The 24196-nt window shown below is 41.4% G+C and overlaps 1 protein-coding gene across 2 annotated transcripts; it reads right to left on the reverse strand.

The window, feature by feature from the left end:
• Positions 1-2057: 2057 nt before the first annotated feature.
• On the reverse strand, positions 2058-17936 carry LOC127753471 (geraniol 8-hydroxylase-like). Of its 2 annotated transcripts, none has more exons than XM_052278952.1 (2): positions 17002-17936; positions 2058-2948 (listed from the first exon to the last, which is right to left on the reverse strand). In XM_052278952.1, the coding sequence occupies exons 1-2, from the start codon at positions 17902-17904 to the stop codon at positions 2346-2348; spliced, it is 1506 nt and encodes a 501-aa protein (XP_052134912.1). In that variant the 5' UTR covers positions 17905-17936; the 3' UTR covers positions 2058-2345. The 2 variants fall into 2 exon arrangements, with proteins under 2 accessions (XP_052134912.1, XP_052134913.1); XM_052278953.1 differs by lacking the exon at positions 2058-2948 and adding an exon at positions 12235-12852.
• Positions 17937-24196: the final 6260 nt, after the last annotated feature.

The following is a 24196-nucleotide window of genomic DNA, read 5'->3' on the forward strand; positions in this document are numbered from 1 at the left end:
ATAGAAGATCCAGCTTCCATTCATGCTCCATGGTTTTGATGGGTGTTTTGAGTTGTGACGTAGGCGACAGAATCGACCACTCCCTCTCCAAACTCAGTTAACCAGAACAAGGCAAGTTGCCGTTTCGCGGAATATTGATCCAAAGAACAATTTCCAATCCTTCTCGGGAATTTTACAACCAAGCCAGCAGAATTTTTGGGGCGGAAGGCTCTTATACCAGATTGTGAGCTACTCGCCAGTTGAATTGGAGAAAAGAGGAAGAACAGGACAAGAACACACACAATGATTCAGGCAACTATTTAGTAGATATATTGCTCCAATCCATTAGGTTTGCGCTGTCGCCGCCATTGGCACTGAGTTGCCAAGCCTAAGTTCTTCGAGCAGAGTACTCTGTTCTTGTATTACAAATCTCACCAAACCTCCTCTCTCACGCAAGTTCCAGCTAATGCAAGACTGTATTGGATCTATTACAAGGCCCATTTTGGCCCACAATACTTGATGTTCGTCGCGGTAGCGCCAGTGCCATCTCTGAGTCTTCCTGTACATCATCCGGCAGGTTATGCTCTTCAGTCTGCTGCCCTTCTGCTTCAGTAGTTCTTGGCACTCCTTGATCACCAGCCGCCCTGACAAAATGTTGCTGTCGATGTTCAAGTTTATTGCCTTATCGCAATGTAATTTATTGTCTTGGGAGTTGCATAATAAGATTGGCAGGTGTAAATTAAAGATGAGAGGATCAATCTGACAGGCATTGGAACACATATAGCAAATATATATTTTTTTTTTACTTATAGTGTCATATAACTGAATCTCAAGCCTCAATGTACAGTGCTATATGTGAGATGATCGAAGATGTCAGAGTGTTCACTAGTACAAAACTACATATCTGTGACAGCCTATCCCGTGTTTGGCCTTTGTCACTATCACACCGTCGTTATCTTTAATAGGCTGAAATAAACACCGACACAAATATACTCGTACAGACATATTCCATGAACATGTATTGCGAGCCCGTCACCGATGAGACCTATCGATGACAGGCTTATGTTTCAGCTCGATAAAGATTATCTTTGTAGGGCCTAAACCTATCCCCGTCACCGATAGGTCTCATCGGTGATGGGCACTAATTTAGGCCCAATGAAGATGATTGTTTAGCCCCGTCACCGATGCGTGTCATCGGTGACAGACTTAGTTTTAGGCCGGATAGAGATCGCTATAAAACTCGTCACAAATGTTCGTTGTCATTTTTATTTTTATGATAGCAGAGATATGTTAATTGTCATTTTTTAAACATAGTTATATGCATGCAAATGTACTTATGAATACATGGAAAATCCAAACAAGCCAAATAAATTCCTTTGCAGATGAGTACCGGAGCACTGTCCATTAAATTTGTTCTAACTTTACAAATTTGGGGTGTGTTATATATAATCAGCTCATATAGTTAATTGAACCATTGTATTTAATTTGTAATAAATTCTAATAGATTTATAGGTGGGCTGCTTCAAGCAAAAAGCTTAAAATTGATAAGGAAACACAGCTAATACAACTAATTCAATTAATTATAACTTAGCGATCCCCTCATGCATAGGTTTGAGGTTTCCCCTATGCAGCGTTGCATTGATGTGGATTGCTATTTTCTATAGTTGTGTCAGCTACAAGTTAAACTCTGGACCTGAAGCTCCGATTAAATACAGTTATATACTGTATACATATTGAGTTGCATGCACCCATCAATTCGATGAAAATATTAGTGAACAAACAGTGTTCACATATACAATAGAAAATTTTCCCCAAAAGTTCACCAACCCATGAAAAGCTTGGCAAATTCTCAAATAGTACTCTTCATCACAAATAGTAGTCTTCCTCATGTGTGGTGTCTATCAGGCCGGCGTCAGGCCTAGAACAAAAGTGACATGTTCAAACTTGAGACCTTTGTATATGCATTGCCATATTTAATTATACACACTAGCAAATTCAACCCATATCTCAAGTTAATGGGGAAGGACATACAGTTCACTTCACTTCGCATATACTTTAACATCTAACACTTCTACAGTTTTCCCCAAATCTCAAGATAATGAGGAAGGACATACGAATCACTTCACTTCATATATACTTTGACATCTTAACATTTCTACATTTTTCCCCACGAGGTTTTATTTTAATACAAATATATATCATGTAATTTTCTCAGGACTATTGATAAATATTGGGAAGTAGTAAATACCCACAAATTTAATTGATGTTGCATTTTTTATTTTCACATCAATAATACCGTGCATGATACAATGCTTGAGTTGACAAAGAGCAGTCCATTATTCTAACTCAAACAGTGGCTCGCTGACTTAAGTTGGTGTGGCCATAGCACATAGCGGAATAGCTTTTACTAGAGTCAATCCAAACTTCTCTGTCATATCAATTCCATTTCTTTCCACCTCAACCGGTAGTCTCCATTTGAAATGAATTAATAGTGATGCAAGAACCACATGCACCATCCTAATAGCTAATGGCATTCCAGGGCAGATTCGACGGCCTGCACCAAATGGGATGAGCTCTAAATCTCCACCTCTGAAGTCAATTGTTCTATCAAGGAATCTCTCTGGCATAAACTTCTCAGGTTCTGTCCAAATGTTTTTATCTCTACCCATGGCCCACACATTTATCAATATTTTTGTACCTTTAGGTATTGTATAACCCATTATTTGCATCGCCATCTTAGCTCGATGTGGTAACAGTGGAACCGGTGGATGTAATCTCAATGTCTCTTTTATGACAGCTTGCAAATATGGCAATTGACCAATTTCAGACTCTTCAATTCTTCTTCTTGATCCAACAACCTGGGCAAGCTCATCACAGGCTTTACCCATTGATAATGTGTTTTTAAGCAATTCCACCATTGCCCATTCTATTGTGCTAGAGCTTGTGTCACTCCCAGCAGCAAACAAGTCCTACATAATAGATATACTATGAAACGGTGATGACAGTTAATAACAAAACATAATCCTTCAGATAATGAAAACTAATCCTGCTTCTACATCACAACATTTAAGATGTTTTAGGAATTGAAAAAGATAAATAAGGGTTGGTTATTTGTCAATCGCACCTTATTTATTTGTAAATTACGATCACTTCGAACTTCGTATATACACCCTCCTCTCCTGTCTCCAATCAGATCCAAACGATGTGCAGCCACACACACATATGTGCACCACCGTCACCCTTCCCGACCTGACCCTGAGTACCGCCACCCATCTACTCATTGGGCCCCACTAGTGTGCTCTCCCACTGGCTAGCCATCTTCATACTCCTACTTCTCAACTACCCACTTTCTGACCCATATCTCCTAACCTTTGTTTGATTGGTTTTCATTGGATCAATCATCGTCACCCCCTCCTACACTCCGACAAGTATCCCCTCTCCTAATTCTACCCACCTACTCAACCACACGTGGTCGAGGTAGAACTATCAGTGCCTTATCGCCCTGTCATTGCCGCCAGCTATCGCCAGGCTTCCTCCTCCCATTACCTTCGTCTAAATCCTACCAACCTCCACCCAACACTCCTATCAATCCCCCCCCCCCCACAACACAAACACCCACATCCATAATGACTTAATTTGCCATATTTGCTAGAGTTGCCTGGTTGGTAAAAAATCACATTAGTCTTGGTTTCAATAGGAACCAAGACTAAAAAGATTTTTAAGTCCTGGTTAAAAAGCCAGTGAAACTTTTTAATCTTTACTCCTAGTCGGTAACACCTACCGAGACTAAATATCATTTTTAGTCACGGTCCAAAAACATGTCAGACCCCTATTATCTTTAGCCTTGGTTGGTGTTACCAACTGGGACTAAAAATCCATCTTTTAGCGCTGGTTGTTTATACCAACTAGGACCAAAATTAAAAAAAATCACAAACAGCTGCCTTGAGCCGTGCGACTTGTCCTTATCTCCTCCTCCCCTTATTTTCTCAACCTCTCCCCCTCCTCTCCTCCCTCCTCCCCCTCCCCCCTCCTCCGACGACGGTGACAGCGAGCGGCGGCCTTCCCTCCACCTGATCCGATGGGAGGGGAGGCCGGGCGGTGGCCGGCTGAAGCGACCGTGGCAGCACATGAGGCAGCAGCAGGCAGAGGCGGCAGGCGGGCGGGCAGCGGGCAGTGGCCTCCCCTCTGCCAGATCCGACGGGAGGGGAGGCCGGGTGGCGGCCCGGCGGAAGTGGCCGTGGCGGCACACAAGGCCGCAGCAGGTAGAGGCAGTGGAAGCGGCCGCAGCAGCCAGGCGGCGGCCCGGTGGAAGCGGCAGCGGTGGCAGCCCGACAACGGAGGCGGTGGGATGGGAGGCCAGGAGGCGGTGCACGGCCAGCCGGCCGACAACGGCCGTGGCTTTGTGGTTTTTTTTTAAGATTTTGTGAATGATTTGTAGATTTTCTTGTAGATATTTGTAGATTTAGGGATAATTTGGTGAATGATTTGTGGGGATTTGGGGGTGACAGCGTTGGTGCTCGAAATCAATAGATGCAAGCAGCACCAAATCATTCACAAAATCATCGAGAAAATCACCTCTAAATCTAGTCCCGAATGGTAACACCAACCGAGACTTAAAAATTAGATATCTTTTTCGTCCCGGATTAAGCGTCCCGATTGTAACCCGGGACAAAGGGTTGCAAACTAGTACTAAAGAGCACTTCCCGAGCAGTGTCACTGTCCACACACTGCCCCAAGAAAGAAAAAAACCACTGCCGTTGAGTTATTCTGGCTCCCTCCTTCCTGCACGAACTCTGTTCACTAGAGGATTGAATGCGAAAGCTAGGCACATATAACGGGGATTTGAGGAAATTTTTGTCAGCTAATAAGTACAAAAATTATGGATAATATTGAGGTCAAACTATTACAAACTCTGACTATCAATAACATATAAAATATGGTATTATTAGAAGGTATTCGAATTACTTGTATAGGTTAGTCTTAAAATATACTTTAATGAAATTAAATATTGATTTACTTTAATGAAATTATATCTATCTATTATACTTTAATGAAATTATATCTATCTATTATATAATAAAAATCCATTAAACTCCCTACAAATGCTCTCAAGGCACCACGTGGTGCTCCTACGAATGCTCCTAGGACGCCATGTGGCAAAATTTAATCTCACCATCGATTTTCATTTAAATTGGTGGACCCGTTATTATATTAGCACTAGTGGAGAAACCATCTTTCGTCGGTCGGGCTAATTCCACAATAGTCCCGGTTGCAACAAAAACCGGGACTAAAGATCAAGTCCCGGTTAAAAGAGTAACAGGCATATTTGATCTTTAGTCCCGGTTGGTAGATCATCCTTAGTCCCGGTTCAAATGCTGTCAGGGCCTGTCAGGCCCCCCCGGGATCTTTAGTCCCGGTTGGTGTTCACCAACCGGGGGCTAACGTAACTTTAGCCCCGGTTGGTGTTATGAACCGGGGCTAAAGATCGCCGGATCACACCAACCGGGACTAAAGTCCCACCCCTATATATATATGTCTTCTTCCTCCTCCAGCCCGAGCAAGCTTCAAAATTTCTTCAAAAAAGAGGGGAGGTCATGCCAAAATTTCTAGTGAATTTATTTTGGTGATTATATACAAATCGGAGGTGCCTAAAAGGTTAGCAACTTCATCCTCCAATGTTTTTTTTTCATATTACATTTGGAGCTATATTTTGCACACTTTTTTGTCTCCAAAATTTTGTTGTTAGTTGATGAGAGAGAAAATTTGTGTGGAGAAGAAAGAATATATAGAAATTTAGTTTATTTGCTAAAGAAGGTTTTATAAAATAGTTGAGAAGGAAAATATAGTGAAAGTTAATCTTGAATAATAGAAAACAAAGTAAAATGAAAATTTAAAATAAGTACAACAAATTAATATTAGTTTAAAACTTTATAAATAGTAAATATATAATTATTCGGTGTAATATTACATAATTTTTGTATGAATAATGATATGTCATTATTGTGTGACTGTTGAAAGAGTTTGTAATTATTTTATAATTATTGTATGACTGTCATTATTGTACGAATAATTATGTGTGTACGATTTTTTTTCATGTCATGAAGATGGATCGGCAATGGATGTACGCTGACCGGCGGTCCAAAGAGTTTATTGACGGCGTGCATTATTTTTTGAGAGTGGCCGAAGCTAACAGGCAAAAGGGTTTTATTTGTTGTCCATGCAATAAGTGTAAGAATCGGAAGGAGTATTCTGCATCCAGGACTATTCATTTCCACTTGTTTGAGTCGGGGTTCATGCCAAGCTATAATTGTTGGACATCCCACGGAGAGCAAGGTGTTGAAATGGAAGAAGATGAAGTGGAAGACGACAATATTCCGGACTTTGCTCAGTACGCTGGATTTGAAGGAAATCAAACAGGCGAGGAGGAAAGGGATGCTGATGGTAACAACGTTGTGGATGATCTTGATCAGATGTTGCAGGACGCCAAGGAGGATTGCGAAAGTAAAAAGGGGGCCCATAAATTGGACAAGATGTTAGAGGACCATAGAACGTCGTTGTACCCAGGTTGCGAGCAGGGGCATAAAAAGTTGGATACCACTCTGGAGTTCTTGCAATGCAAGGCAAAAAATGGTGTTAGTGACAAGGCATTTGGTGATTTATTGAAACTCGTCAAGAACATTCTTCCGGAGGGAAACAAATTGCCCGAGACAACGTACAAGGCTAAGAAGATAGTCTGCCCTCTAAGACTGGAAGTTCAGAAGATTCACGCATGTCCGAATGATTGTATCCTATATCGTGGTGAGGAGTACGAGAACCTAGAAGCATGCCCCGTTTGCAAAGCACTACGATACAAGATTAGACGAGATGATCCAGGAGAAGTTGACGGGCAGCTAACAAAGAAGAGAATTCCTGCTAAGGTGATGTGGTATTTCCCTATAATACCACGGCTAAGGCGTTTGTTTAGGAACAAGGGGAATGCTAGAATTTTGCGATGGCACGCTGAAGAGCGTCAACAGGACGGGATGCTGAGACACCCCGCCGATGGTTCGCAGTGGCGAAACATTGACAGAAAATTTAAAGACTTTGGAAAGGACGCATGAAACATACGGTTTGGTTTAAGTACGGATGGCATGAATCCTTTTGGTGAGATGAGCAGCGGCAATAGCACTTGGCCCGTTACGATGTGTATCTACAACCTCCCCCCGTGGCTATGCATGAACAGGAAGTACATAATGATGCCGATTATAATTCAAGGCCCCAAGCAACCTGGTAACGACATCGTTGTGTACCTAAGACCACTGGTCGAAGATCTTAAACTGTTGTGGAAGAAGGAAGGTGTCCCCGTGTGGGATGAGGACAAACAGGAGGAGTTTAACCTACGAGCGCTGCTGTTCGTGACCATCAACGATTGGCCTGCACTTAGCAACCTATCCGGGCAGTCCAACAAGGGGTACAAGGCTTGCACTCACTGTATGGATGAAACAGAAAGTACGTATCTTAAGCATTGTAGGAAGGTTGTGTACATGGGTCATCGTCGATTCCTTTCAGCAAACCACCCGGTTCGGAAGAAAGGCAAGCACTTTGAACATAAGGCGGACCACCGTACGAAGCCTAAACATCGCGGCGGGAAAACAATGTTTGCTATGGTTAAAGATCTTAAAGTAGTGTTTGGAAAGGGGCCTGACAGCCAGCCTATAGAGAGCGAAGATGGTCACGCAGCGATGTGGAAAAAGAACTCTATATTTTGGGAGTTACCCTATTGGGAATTCTTGGACGTCCGCCACGCAATCGACGTGATGCACCTCACTAAGAATCTTTGCGTAAACCTTCTTGGCTTCCTAGGTGTATATGGAAAGTCGAAAGATACACTGGAAGCACGTAATGATCTGAAGCATATGGAACAATGCGGTGACCATCACCCGGAACCAAAGGAGAAAAGAAGCCATTACTTGAGTCCAACCAGCTACACTCTTAGCAAGGCAGAGAAGGAAAGTATGTTTGAATGCTTGGAGAGCATCAAGGTACCGTCTGGATACTCCACGAATATAAAGCGAATAATAAGCACGAAGGAGAAGAAGTTCACAAATCTAAAGTTTCATGACAGTCACGTGCTGATGACACAGCTGCTACCAGTTGTAATAAGGGGTATTCTCCTAGACAATGTACTCCGGGCAACAATAACAAAGCTATGTGCTTTCATGAACGCAATTTCGCAGAAGGTCATCGATCCTGATAGATTAGAAGCCCTGCAGAATAATGTGGTGCAATGTCTTGTCAGCTTTGAGTTGATATTTCCACCTTCATTTTTCAATATAATGACGCATCTGCTTTGTCACCTTGTCAAAGAGATCGGTATTCTCAGTCCTGTGTACCTACACAACATGTTTCCTTTCGAGAGGTACATGGGTGTTCTGAAGAAGTATGTTCGTAACCGTGCTCGTCCAGAGGCAAGCATCGCCAAGGAGTATGGAACAGAGGAGGTCATTGAATTCTGCGTAGAATTTATCGAAGACCTTCGCCCAATCGGGGAACCTGAATCACGCCATGAAGGGAGACTACAGGGAAAGGGGACTCTCGGAAGGAAAGCAATAATGACGGTAGACAACAATTTATTCCGTAAAGCCCATTTCACGGTTCTACAACAATCTTCATTGGTGGCTCCCTACATCGAGGAGCACTTGGCTCTAGTTCGCGCCAGAAACATCGGTAAGTCCGATGCATGGATTACAAGGCATCACATTGATACTTTCTCCACGTGGCTGTGAAAACATCTCATGGGTAACGAGACGATTAACCAACAACTGGCCTTCCTGGCGAGGGGACCATCTGGCTCGATCGCGACATTCCAGGGATATGAAATCAATGGGTACACATTCTACACGAGGGCCCAAGACATGAAGAGCACGAACCAGAACAGTGTTGTTCGTATCGATGCCATGGGACACGATGGTACAACTGGCACGTATTACGGTGCCATCGAGGACGTATGGGAACTTGATTATGGACCTCTCAAGGTCCCTCTGTTCCGGTGCCAATGGGTTAGGTTGACTGCTGGAGGCGTAACGATTGATGACAGTGGGATGACAACGGTTGACCTTAACAAGGTTGGATACTCGGACGAACCTTTTTGTCCTTGCCAATGATGTAACCCAAGTTTTTTACGTCAAGGACATGTCTAGCAAAGGAAATAAGGCCAAAGGGCTTGACGAGCCAAAGCGCCACGTGGTTCTCCCAGGAAAAAGAAAAATCGTCGGAGTAGAGGACAAGACTGACAAGGATTACGATCAGTTTGATGGGCAACCCCCTTTCACGGTGACGATTGACCCTAGCATCCTCCTATCAAATGAAGACACCCCTTACTCACGTAGCGATCACAAGGACGGAACAATAGTGAGGAGAAAGTACGTGCGGTCAACCGTCACCGCCGATGTATTGCCGTAATTGTTCTGTACACGATGTAAACTATGTTGGATGTACTGAATATCCATACAAATCAATTGTTGTATGGCATATGTTAAATATGTATGATTATTAGAATTTTTACCAAATTGAAATCATCCATATGCTAGTTATATATGATTATTAGATTTTTTATTAATTATGTATGATTATTAGAATTTTAATCAAATTGAAATCATCCATATGCTAGATATATATGATTATTATAATTTTTAAAGGTTTTAAATCATGCACTTGGTATTGACATATGTTAATTATAATTTTCAACAATTTAATATCATGATATGCTAGTTATATATGATTATTAGATTTTGTATTAATTTTAAATCATGCATGTGCTATTTACATATGTTAATTACAATTTTTAACAATTTAATATCATGCATATGCTAATTATATATGACTATTAGAATTTTTAACAATTTTAAATCATTCATGTGCTTATTATATATTATCGACGTATTCTAGTACATACAACAATAATTTTTCGAAGGTTTTATCATTAATTGTTCGACTTTAAATAATTGTAATGCATTATTTACTATTTTAGAAACACATATGCAATGAAATTCAAGACACAGCTGCTATTATCTTTAGTCCCGGTTCCTAACCCTAACCGGGTTTAAAAAGAATTTGGAAATAGCGGAAAAAGATCTTTAGTCCCGGTTGGTGAAAACAATCGGGAGTAAAAATATCTTTACTCCCGGTTCGTACGAACAACCGGGAGTAAAGAACTTTTCTTTAATCCCGGTTGTTGTTACGAACCGGGAGTAAAGATATTTTTACTCCCGGTTGGTCTCACCAACCGGGACTAAAGATCCGGGGGTATATATATTGCCGGTGCGCCCTCGTCTTCTCCACCAATACTTAGACGTTTTTCGATCTCGGCTCAATCTCCTTCGCCACCACCGTGCCGAGGACAACCCCGCGCCGACACCACCGTCGTCTCTTGCCGTCGCTTGGCGGTCCTCGCCACCTCCGCCGCAGTCGCCGCCGCCGCATCTCTTGGGTGAGGAATATATATGATTATTGCAATTTAATATGAGATTAGTAGCCATTTAATATAAGATTGTTAGACTAAGCATATATATATATATATATGATTATTACAATTTTAATATAAGATTAGCCGCGATTTAATATGATATTAGTAGAGATTTAATATAAGATTAGTAGCGATTTAATATAAGATTGTTATACTTAGCATACATATATGATTATTACAATTTTAATATGAGATTAGTAGCGATTTAATATAAGATTGTTAGACTTAGCATATATGATTATTACAATTTTAATATAAGATTATTAGAGATTAAATATAAGATTGATAGAGATTTAATATAAGATTGTTAGACTTAGTATATATATATGATTATTACAATTTTAATATGAGATTAGTAGCCATTTAATATAAGATTATTAGAGATTTAATACAAGATTAGCAGAGTTTTAATATTACGGTACGCAAATACATCCTATATACCTAACAAATATTTTTTGTATGCACAGATGGCTGATCGCGATGAGGAACAGATACTATACGATACAATCGCAGAGGGAAGCAGCCAGTACTGGAATGAAGGAGAGGGGAACGAGGATCCAAACCAGTACTTGAACGAGGAGGGGAATGTGGAGAGAGATGCGGAGGGGAACGAGGAGGGGAACGATGAGGAGGAGACTAGTGGAAGTCATCCCTCCGCTAGACAGAAGAGGGCACGCGGACAACGAGGTGCCGCGAAGAAGATAGAGGGTCGGCAGATCATAACTGAGGTGGACGAAGACGGCCGACCTAGTGCCCCGGCAGAAGCAACCAAGAATTTTGTACGCCACAGCGGTTGGGTTGTGAGGGACAACGTGCCTGTGTACTGGCGCAGAACAAGGGCACGCGGGGATAATGACAGCTTTGTCCCGGACTCAGAGAAAGAGATGCTATGGACCACAATGCTAGAGACGTTCACGCTACCCGTGGGTACGGAGAACATAGTGAAACAGTGGACTCTGAAGAAAATGCCAGAACAATTCCAGAGCTTCAAGGGAGATCTCTACAAGAAATACATCCTAAAGGGACTAACACCGAACTTCGACGTATTCCCAAAGCTAAGGGATCATTGGGACGAGTTCGTTGCTTACAATACAGGGCAACAAGGGCAAGCGATGATGGCCAGAAACAAAGACAATGCCGCCAAGAAGAAGTACCATCACCACTTGGGGTCAGGCGGATATAGCGTCGCAATGCCGAAGTGGGAGGAGATGGAGGCAAGTTTGATTGAGAGGGGTATCGAACCGGCCACCGCTAAATGGCCGGATCGATCGAAGTTTTGGTACTATGCTCACGGTGGAACGCTTAACCCAGTTGATGGCTCCCTTGTCTTCAGCGATCAGATACGCAAGGCTTCCAGTCGACTAACGGACGCAGTGGTAGCCTCTTCTCAGGGCACATTCCGACCCGACAGAGAGAAGGATGAGCTGTCACTCACCCTACAGACTCCCGAGCATCTAGGACGAACACGAGGGAAAGGCGTGATTCCCTGGAAGATTGGATTTAAGGAGGACATCCACACGTACAGGAGTCAGATGAGGAGCAAGAGAGATACCGAGGCGAAAATTGCAGATCTTGAGTACAGGGTATCGAGCTACGAGCTCAGCATGCAAGAGGAGGTGGCAAGGAAGGTGGATGAACATGGCCGTACATCGGTCCCAGGATCCCCAGCCGTACATTCATCCTACAATGGTCAGCCCATCAGGCAATCGTAGCAGCTGCGCCTCAACGGGGCAGGTCGGATCACAGAGCATGGACGCCATGCAAACCTAGGACGAAACCACCTGCCCCGTTGATGAGATCACGCAGCGGACACCATGTGAGCTACATATTCCCTTCAAGAACTTATCAATCAAGGTATGCTCGTAGTTTGATGATTTTTGACTTGTACATTCCGCAAGTTGCTGCTTAGGTTGATTACTAATAGATAACCTCTCATCACGTGAAGGTGGCGTCGGGAATGGCCATCCCAACGGACCCTTTCGGGACTTACCACTGCAGGCCGATTCCAGCAGGATACTCGAGGGTCGAAGTTGAGCTGGTGGAAGCCGCGTACAAGGACCTCGAGTTGGACTACCCAGGAGGAGACGGTGAGACGCATCTACGAGACACAAGCCACGCCATCATACTATGGCGCAAGCGGTACATCATCCTTCCTGGGCGACAAGCGGCGTCTCGTGCACCATCTCCTCCGGCTCCGCCATCTCCTCCTGCACCATCTCCTCCGGTTCCTCCACCACGTCCTCCTGCACCATCTCCTCCGGCTCCTCCGCCACCTCCTGCTGCACCATCTCCTCCGGCTCCTCCGGCTCCTCCGCCTCCACCGTGTCCGCCTGCACCTCCCAAGACAAGGTCTCGCCAAACTCCACCGCCTGCCCACACAAGGGCAACGAAGAAGGCGAAAGTTAACGCCACCAAAAACAAGGAGCCACCGTACGATTGCAGTCAAGAGGAGCTTGATGCTTATGTGGCAGGAGAGGTGAAGAGGCAACTCAAGCCTCGGAGTCCTGAAAATAAGATACCTATTGACCCGAGTGTGAAGAACTTCTTCAAGGGAATGACCACAACAAACAAGGAGGCGTTACAGATATCGGACTATGACCGAACACTTCAGAGAGCCTATCACAAGAAGTCCAAACCAGTCCCTCAGCTTGGAGAACAACCAAACCAAGAGGTCGAGCCGTTGGTGACCGGCGAAGATTTTGGCATAACGGAATTCATTTCAGACACCGGTCTAACTGTGGATCAGTTGGTTGGAGGTGCACCAATCCCGAAGGCGGAAGTGGCATACAAGTTTGAACTCGGTAAACCGCTTGTCAAACCTGAATAGCTGTAGTCCCTACCGACACAGATGTACAAATTCCATGAACGGTACATGGAAATGAGCGCCAAGGGTAGAGAGATGTTCGGAGCGAGGATCAGAAACCCCGACTTCTTGCAAGGAGAAGATGTTCTCTGGATCCATTTCAAGGATCTCTTCGATCTGTACCAGTTGGACGCCCTCGACGTCTCTCTTCTGAGCGCATGGATTTTGTGAGTATCTTTGAGTTCGATTTGTTTCGTTCAATAATTAGCTCCTGGCATATATGTAAGCAATAATACTTTCCTTTCATCGTTGTAGAATGGAGATTCAAAGGGCCCGACGGCGGAGGGTCTACGATACTGGGTTCATCGACCCTCGGAAAATCAACACCGAAATGATCGACAAGTACGAGAAAGACACAGAGGACAATCTCGTCCATCTCTTAACGCAGCAGCATTTCAAGACGTACATACTACTGCCGTACAACACAGAGTGAGTTTTTATTGTCGTTCGAACAAATTTCGTTCCCATATATATAGCATGTACATTTTCAATCATATATATCTCATCACACGCATATTCCAGATTCCACTGAGTCCTGTTATTCTTCGACTTGGATGCATGCAGAGTCATTGTGTACGACTCAATGAATAAAGAGGAGAAGATTTTTGACAAGGTCTTCAAACTGATAGACAGGTAATATAATGCCATCTATTCCAAAGTCGCGGGGAATCTATTGCCATTATGTTGATCTCAGGTAATAATTAATTAATCATAGCTTGCAACTGCATATGTAGGGCTTGGGATCGGTTCCGTCAATTGGTCCGCGGGACTTGGAAAGAAAAACTTGGATGGAGGTTTCATTTTCCAGTGAGTACATGCATGATCCAAAATTATATTGAATTGAATCTCTAATTACAGTTAATATAAATAGTATATTAAATCTCTCATCGTTTCTCATGTAGTGTGCAAAGCAGGACCAGGGAACTAACTTATGCGGCTACTATGTATGCGAGTATGCCCACTGCCTATCAAACCAAATATGCACAACATGAGAGCTCGATGTACGTATACATAAACCATTCAAAATTTCATTGCTCGATTTGTTAAGTTGTTTATTAATTTCATATATTGATACGTCATTATTTTTCGAACGATAGCGTATTCACATGAGGGATAATCTCCCACACAAGGATTTTATCACGGCTGTTCAAGAACAACTGATGGGATTCATCAACGAATAAGTCCTTAATCCTGACGGTGAATTCTACTACAACAGATCGACAATTCATAATGTTGGTCCTTCCTCTTCTGACATAACGCCGGCGTCGAAGTCGTAGCAAATGAATTGTACTATATATGCATGTATATATATATTTATATATGTACACATTTACTTTTGTGTTAATATATATTTTGGTAACATATATATATGCACATAAAATGTTAAGTGCTTTAAATTATACATATATGTGTGTAATATATGATTTATACATACACACGTATATATGTGTGTGTATATATATATTATGCATATATATGTGTATATATATATAATCAACCATGCAGCAAACAGGGCCATACAAATAAAAGAAAATGATGCACCGATCTTTAGTCCCGGTTGGTAACACAAACCGGGACTAAAGATGGTTTGGCCGGCCACGTGGCTGATCGATCTTTAGTCCCGGTTGGTAACACGAACCGGGACTAAAGATCGATCTTTAGTCCCAGTTATTACACCCAGGACTAAAGATAGCTATCTTTAGTCCCAGATTCGTAGTTCCGGTTGGACAACCGGGACTAAAGGGGGTTACCAACCGGGACTACAAACGGTTTCTCCACCAGTGTAGATTAGATATATACTGTTGATTTTCACTTAAATGGTGTACCCGTAATTTTATACAATAAATCAGATCTCTATATATATAATACGTTTCTCTTGTATGTACGACGAAAGCCAAAATAAAACACAGCGTGCTTAGTAGATCTGTATACAAATGCTCTTAGCACGCCACGTGACAAAATTTAATCTCTCCATCGATTTTCATTTAAATTGGTGGACCCGTTATTTTATAATGTTAGATTAGATATATGCGGTTGATTTTCACTTAAATGGTGGACCCGTAATTTTATACAATAATTCAGATCTCTCTATGTATAATACCTTCTCGTGTATGTACGACAAAAGCCAAAATAAAACATAGCGTGCTTAGTAGATCTGTAAGCACCTTGATGGTCAAAGAACGAAAAAACATAAGTATGTATATTATGAGGAAAAAAAAAGCACGTACCTACCATAAAAAACAATAAAGCCAATAAGAAACATATTAATAAAAAAGATACGTACATCGAACAAAATCAATGGTCTTTAAAATGTAACTTTTTACCATATAAAATATATATTACTCCACAAATATGCAGAAATATAAATTAGATTTGTAATATAAATATTAAATATAAAATCAATTATCTCGAAATTGTTATCTTTTAAATTATATATTCAATTTGTGATCCTGTTGTATTCCTTTATTTAAATTAAATATTTGTGTGTAATAAAATTTGTATTCCGGTTCTAAATACATCAGCACATCTCGGGCTAATCTCGGGCTAATATATGATAATTAATGTAATTATAATTTTAAAATAATTTCATATTTGTCAAATATGAAATATACTACATAATTGATAAATAGGTTTAGAAGTATAAATACATCATTTAAATTAGTAATGGTGTATCATGTTGTTGTCAACAGTAGGTGTTAAAACAAATCAGGTGCTAAACTATAGCTATTTGTCAAAATATAAACAATAGTGCTCTGGAGATTATTGTGATGGGTATGTCTCTCTTTGGCTATTTATTTAACTACCATCGGGTGATGGACCTTGCTTCTTTATGAATGAGAGTATTTTAGCTATACTATAAAAATTTGAGTAGCAATAATTAAAATCTCAAGCATACCGTGTCTACTCTATACCACAAATCGATTCAAAACACAACTATGTCGATCACCTTTATCTTTTCTTTATCCTTTCCTAGGGTCACCAAGCATAAACAACAGTGTTTGCTATGCTATCATAAGTATAACAAGAGCGTATATACGCTGAGTTAAGGCGGTGCCAGTGTACCAATGCAATACTACATAAGAGTGTGATAGTAAAATAGACATTAAAATTGTGCTCTAGGTTGATCTCGAGAGAGCACGTGCACGACTATCTCAATGAGAGACCCATCATTCAAGACAGTAGAGTAAGAAAGTCTCGATGACTATGACTATCTTCATCCGGCATTTATGTTTAACTTTAATGGTTTAATTTTAATGGTGTATCCTATTAATCAGTAGAAGTGGTATTTTTAGAATATTTATATATGGATTTGGAAATAAACATATATAGTTTCATATATTACTCAACTTTTAAAATAGTGATAATAAGCTTGTGTGACTGTAGAAAAATTTATATGGAACTGGGACAAGATGTTTTTTTAAGTCTAACATGCATTCTTAAATATATTAAAGTCTGGTCTGTCTGACAGCGTACAAATAGTGAGATATGACTTATTTTAACATTATTTTATAAAACAGTAAATAAGATACCTGTGCATCTGCGGGAGCTTTCTTTCTAGTTATAACAGAAAATCACACTCATATGGAGTATATGCTTTGGAAACAATGTCACTATTGAAAATAACACGAATTATCAAACTGAAGAGAGTACTTACAATGAAGAGCGAGCGGAGCGTGTCACCGTCAAGCCCTGCTATGTCGTCGTCCCGCGCGCCGAGCCTCAGGAGAACTTCCAGGAAGTCGTCCTTCTCCTTCCCATTCTCTCCAGGGCCACCATGGCGGCCATGCAGCTTACGATGGTCCATCTCAGCGTCGAACAGCCGGTGCAGCTGCGTGAACAGCCGTGCGCACCGCCGGCGCCAGCCCTGCAGGTCGACGGCGGCGATCGCCGGGTAGAAGTCGGACAGGTTGGGGCTCCCCGCTGCCTCCATGATGTCGGTGATCACCTGCTTGAACTCCCAGGACGCGCCACGGTCGTCGAGGCTGGTCAGGTCGCGCGAGAAGATGGTGCGCGAGAGGAGGTTCAGGCTCGTGGCGAACGCCACGCGGCCGACGTCCACCGCGGCGCCCTCGCGCGCCAGCCGCGCGACGTGGCCGACGAGCTCCGCCACCTTCTCCTGCCGGAGCTGCTGGAGCGCGTCGAGCTGGTGCGGCGAGAACAGCTCCGTCGCCAAGATCCTGCGGAGCGCGCGCCACCGCGGGCCGGGGTTCAGCCAGATGACGGAGTTCTTGGTGTGGTCGCCGATGGAGTCCGGGATGGACCGGTCCGCGAAGACGGCGTCGTGCTTCTGCAGGAACTCGCGGACGACGTCCGGCGAGGAGACGACCACAGTGGTGACCGCGCCCAGGCGGAGCGACATGAGAGGGCCGTACTTCTTGGCGAGGCCGGCGAGCGAGCGGTGTGGCTGGTCGCCGAGCAGGTGGAGGCTGCCGATGAGCGGCAGTGGGCGGGGTCCAGGCGGGAGGCGGCGGCACGAGTGTGCAAGGATGTCGACGAGGTAGAGGGAGATGAGAAACACGGGAAGCCATAGCAACCATCCAAGAATCCAAGTCGCCATTGCTACGGCTTTTAGTGAGTGTACGGTGTGAGCTGGAAACTGGCAGACTTCTAGCAGCTATAAAATGAAGGTGGTGGATGTGATACTGTGATGTTATTTGCAATAAAATAAGGCGGCGTTTTGCACGCCATATTGAAGAAAGTGAAATTGTGATTGGGATTGGATATTTCCGGTGGTGGCATGTGTAATTAACCATCATGGACGTAATTTCGTTTTATATTCCGGGGAATCAAAATTTCTGACATGTCTGTTAATTTTCGGAATGATTTTTTTTACAGATTTGGTCAAATTTCTACTAGTGTAAAGTGAATCCTAAAATACAATTAGGATGAGCCACATCATCATATTAATATTAGCCGTCAGATTCATGAAGTGACAAAATAGATAAAATAAATCTCAGCCATTGGATAAAAGAGGGTATTCCGGAATTTTCCAGCACTTCCTCAATGTGGTAAAGAGATAAGAATAGTAGAGACTAAACACCAAAGAAATAAAAAAAATTGAACCACATATACTATCAAGTATCACATCCCTGCACCGAACCAGGGAGCCTGGGCCTATGCCCGGTTGATTGAGTTAGGCAGGGGCGTCCAGGCCAAATCGGGTCTGTGTGCAAAATATTAAAATGGGGCCCTAGTAGCCTAGTAATTTTTTATAGTAAAATTAAAAAGGGGCGTGGTGATCAGCCGATCATCAGCGATGAAGTAGAAGCGGAGGCCGGAGGGGACTGGGGAGAGTTGACGAAGCAGCTGCGGCGTCAGGACTTCGGCAATACGCAACGACGTGGACGCCTGGACAGGAGTACGATGGAAGATGGATTGGTTCATCTTTTGCAGCGTTTTGGACCTTGTTTTACTACTATTTGAACTGCAAATTAACAAAATTAAAGCCTCTAATATTATTATATATAGGACATAATATTTTAGGGGCCCTGTTCGGTCGCACAGCCCGTACGGGCCCAAGGACGCTCCTGGAGTTAGCTTACTGACAGATAAGTCAATAATGTATATGAGATTTGGTTTTAATAGGTCCATCAATAAATATGATATTTGTTTTTTATGGTCTTCTTTAAAACATAAAATAGAACCGATTGATCCCCTATGAAAAGGGCATGTTAAGCATGCCAACGCTAATCACGAAATTCCCCGATCTCGTATCAAGAAACTTATACTTTCTCAATGGGAAGTAGTTGGATACCACTGAATTTTACATACACATCTCTATTCGGGGAAAATATGTAGTGCAAACCACACACATATAGTGGAAACTTGGAAACTACCGTTGGATCGAGAAATGGACATCTGAAATTCTTCCACGTCACCTTGAGTTAAAATTTAACTTGCGGATTCACTCATGAGTTAAAATTTTACTGGGAGTTAAATTTTAACTCACGATGACGTGGATGAATCTCGGACGTCCATTTCTCGATCCAACGGTAGTTTCCAAGTTTATAACACATATGTGGTTTGCACTACATATTTTCCCCTCTATTCGCGCCCATCGCTTGGAAAATGCTATTTCTTATCTACCCCGTCCGTCGACAAATATAAGGAATTTTCAAATGATAGGTGCGATCTTTACCAAATGAGTAAACTCTTTGTGTACAAAGTAATTCAACCTCAATCTTAAACTCTGCTAAACAAACTAGGACCAATTATATATGTGACCAGATGGAGTACATAGTTTATAGTCGGACATGCGAACCAGCCACATTACAACTCAGAATATATATGTTATTGTTATAACTAAGCTTCTTACAAAGTATGTTCAACGAACACCTATTTTAACTCATTACTATAAATAACATTTAACATGTTTCATGGAGGGAGATTATGGTTGTGCAAATGCACGACTTAAAGGCCAGTTTAAACTAATTTTTTTAGGACCGAAATTGAAACAGTGAAAAACAATCGACTACTGTCAACCACGATACCGAGCCAGTGGAGAATCTAGGATGTAAATTGAGGGAGGGCTCGTGTTTAAATATGAAAGTGTGATTGAAACAAACTAAGATATATCAATTGACGAAAAATCTTAACCGAGAGAGGTCTTGGTTTAGTATCAAGGAGCGATGGTCCAGTTGCTAAATGTGGTAAAATTATCATTTCAAGCCAGAGTTTATCCAACTGAAGGCTAGGTTGGTATGGGGTTTGTGCCAACCTATTATTGTCAACGTGCATGTCTTTTATTCTTCTTATAAAATTTTCTGCTAACTTATTTATCCGATCTACAATCTGATTATACCATTATATTCGTTGCAACTAAATTTTTATAACAAAATATTACATAATTGATTTTATTATATATGTAAGTTACTTTTATCATGTATTAAAATTACTTTTAGATTTTATTAAAAAAAATTTCAGACATTCGGTGAACAATTTATTTGATTGGTTAGTTCTATATTATGTTGATTAAATTTAATTATTAGTTTGACTTATGTTTTTACTCCCACAATAAATTAACTTTTGATGTCGTGACAAGTTACTTTCTTTTATTTTGAGTTACTATTATAATATATATGTAAGTTACCTTTTTTAGGATTTATTAAATTTACTTTTATATGTCTAAGAAATAATTTAATGAAATCTAAAAGTAATTTAGATATATTATGAAAATAATTTGTAATTTTTTTAAAAAATATAATCATGTAAGATCTTATAAAGATTAAATTATTATGAACACAACGGTATAATCGGATCGTAAATCGGATGAGTAATTTAAGAGAATATTCTATAAGAAGGAAAAGAAAAGACATGCACTGTTGGCAGCTGATGCATACATGCCTGCTAGGATGAATGTGTAATCTCGAGCCAACAAGCTTGGTAGAACGGTGTTGTTTTAGCAAAAGAAACGATAAGCGGCAGACGGCACGCCGTACTATTTTTAGCAAGGAGGAGGACGGCGCATGGTATTATTTGTGGCACAGAAGATGTCACTGTATTAGTCAATCGTGCTCAACTATGTATTTTCGGATGAAACCCCAAATGCATATGATCAATCGACAGCCCATTGCTTTCTCCATTTTAATTCGCAGATATACAAATATATCTACACAAATCTATCGAGAAATTGGTATGTATACTTACAGCATATTTGACATTGGCAACTTAATTTTGGCATTAAGTGCTTGAGCTAGCTTTCCTTGCCAGTACATATTTACGCTAAATGCTAATTAATTATAGTCATTAGTCGCTAATTAGAGGAAGGGGATCATGCAGATGGGGCTTGCGCACCAACAAGCCCCAACAATAGATCCACCACTGTACCGAGCTGTGTTTTTACAGTCAAAAAAAGCTGCAAATTATATACTATAGAGTAAATTTCACAAAACTACATATACTTTGCACGATCTATCACAAAACTACAGATTTAAGAACTTGTTTTATAAAACTATAGATTCAATATCTTCGTTGTCACAAAACTACATGTACTTTGCAGAATATATCATAAAACTACATATTTAAGAAATTGTTTAACAAAACTACAGATTTAATATCTTCATTTCTCACAGAACTATAGGTTTTAGCATTGTTAAACCAGTAGTTTTGTAATAATGAGGACACTACACCTATAGTTTAGTTATAAATGAAGACACTAAATATGTAGTTATGCGATAAACGAATACACTAAATCTATAGTTTTGTGAAACAAGTTCTTAAATTTGCAGTTTTGTGATAAACGGAGACACTAAATATATAGTTTTGTGAAACAAGCTCTTAAATCTGTATTTCTGTGATAAATTGTGCAAAATACCTGTAGCTTTGTGAAATTTACTCTATATTATACTATAAAAGAAAAAATCAGTCAGCTGAGTGGAAGTTTTATTTGGTTTGTTGCGAGGTAACTATCAGTGCCAAAATTATTGTAAGAATAAGAATGATTAGACATTACCAAAACAAAATAAAATAAAAGAATAGAACATGGATGGCAAACTAAACAGACCTCTTTGCTGGCTAGATTCAACGGTACTACGAAATTGATATTATCGTAAACACACACCAAACACCGAGATATTTAAGGATTTGTCACTGTTACATGTGATGTTTAACTACCGATAGTTAAATGTTACATCCGATTTTAGGTTGTTAAATTACGTAACGGATGGAGTGGATGTTAAGATTCTCGAGTGCACGTGTTCCACGTGAAACAGATAGATATCGACCCCTGCACTGAACTTCAAGCAATTTAATGATGAACGAAATTAAGAAAGATTGACGACCTAGCAAGAAATTTCACAATAATTATCGAGTGCACATATCCCACAATAAATTATTGAATTCACAGTATCTTTCTTGTTCACGTAGTATTTTCTCTGTTTTTTTAAAGAGAGCATTACAGATGACTGGATTTGTGGATTTAAAAAAAATCCTAAAAATATCACCTTTTAGCCCAACCTCTCATCCTTGTCTCTCTCCCTGGCCCGGATTTTTTTAATATCTAATTTTATTTATTTAAATATTTTTTACAATTTTTTAAAGTTTTACAAATTTACTCCCTAACGCTCTCTCGTAAAATAACTTTTGGTTTCAAAGTTTTTTAAAAACACTTTATGTTGTCATGATACACACCCGTTGGTGTGTTGTTACAGTCACGCGAACATTTTAATGGCGGTCCCCTTACAGACTGTCTATATAAAATAGCGACATACGACATTTTATAAGCGGGCCACTTGCCGTTCTCTAGAGCCTGCCTGTAAATGGCTAGCTTATGATACTTTGTAGGTGGCCCCTTGCAAAATGACCGACCATTTCCATATGGCCGTTAGAATACACCAATGAATATGTACCATGTCATAAAAAATCATTTGGAAGGATATTAGGGGTGTAGATTTGTAAAACTTTGAAAAAAATATTTTTTAAATTTTTTAATAAAATAAAATTGAAAACAAAAAACTCTCCCTTCCATATGCTGCAGCCCATATCTTGCCCAGATTCGTAGCGGCCCAGCAACAGGCTAGCTGACCTAACCTAACTGGTCCAGACCGGCAGCAAGGCCGAAGTGGCCCAGCCACCAGTCACGCGCACGCTGACTTCGCCGCAGCGAACCGGGCGAAACCGGCCCACGCGATAGCGCTGGTGCGCCGCATTTACCTCCCTGACCGAATCGTGGAGGCCGTCTCCCGTGCGCCCGATCGAAACCGTCTTGCCGCTCCCGCTCCCGCTCCCGCACCGCACTTGACCGCCGCGAACCAGATCGAACCAATCGCCGCGCCGACCACACCAAGTTGCCACTGTGGCTCACGTCACCCGCACCCTATTGCCACGAATCCGGCGTGCTCCAATAATGGGCGGCGCGCGACTGGGGGCTGTGTTCCGTTGGTAGGGCTGGGAACGGGGTGAATCATTAGGGTATGATTAATTAATAAGTGTAGTATTAAATATTTTTAAGAAAATAAATTAATACGATTTTTTTGAAAAAATTTAAAGCACAAATTTTATACGATTTAGTAGTTTAAAAAGCGTGAATAAGAAAAACGAGATATGAAAGTTAGGGATCTTAGTGAAAGAACCCAGCCTTTAGCGGACCACAAACATACTGCCCTAACCTTCGCCTCTCGCTCCACCCACTCCTGCGGTCAAGCACCTTGCGTGCGTGTCTCGTCGCGAGCTCGTCATCTGCCCTTCACGCGAGTCCACCGCCCTTTCGCTCGCCATCGCCTACCTCACTATTAGAAATGTAGTCATGTAAATTTTAATACAGAAAAATAAGATAATAAATATGACATATGAATAAAAGGATGATCTAGTGATAGTTCTAAACATGAACATATTAATAACAGGAATAGCATCATCTACTAACATATTCAACACTAAAGTGAATAGAACAACATGCTCGGAGAACGCTTTGGATCCAGATAAGGCATTGTTGTTGTTGCCTCCGTTGTTGTGGCCGTTCTCTCCTCCTTTGCCACCGTTTCCTCATTCATTGCCGCCATTCCCGGTACTAGTTGACATTGCCAGCAGAGGAAACAGGGGAAGGCAAGAAAGCCCTCCCGTCCTGTCCCCGTCCCCAGCTTGGCTCAGCGCGCACGCGTGTGTGGCAGTCCTACCACCACCCTATCAATAGGTGCTATCCATTTGTAGCTTATTTAAATCTAGGTCCCTTCTCATTGGTTTTAAGATGATATTAATCCCTTAACATTAATTTTGGTTCCATTAAAAATACTACAATTAAATTGGGCCTATCCCATCAAATTCTAATACTCACCACGGGCTCACCGTCTGCCTTTACCCGGTACACTATCACTTCTCATTCACCTTGAGCTCTAAGCTCTTAGCTAGTCCGCCCG

Source organism: Oryza glaberrima, chromosome 10, assembly GCF_000147395.1.
Source record: "Oryza glaberrima chromosome 10, OglaRS2, whole genome shotgun sequence".
NCBI classification, from domain to species: Eukaryota; Viridiplantae; Streptophyta; class Magnoliopsida; order Poales; family Poaceae; genus Oryza; species Oryza glaberrima.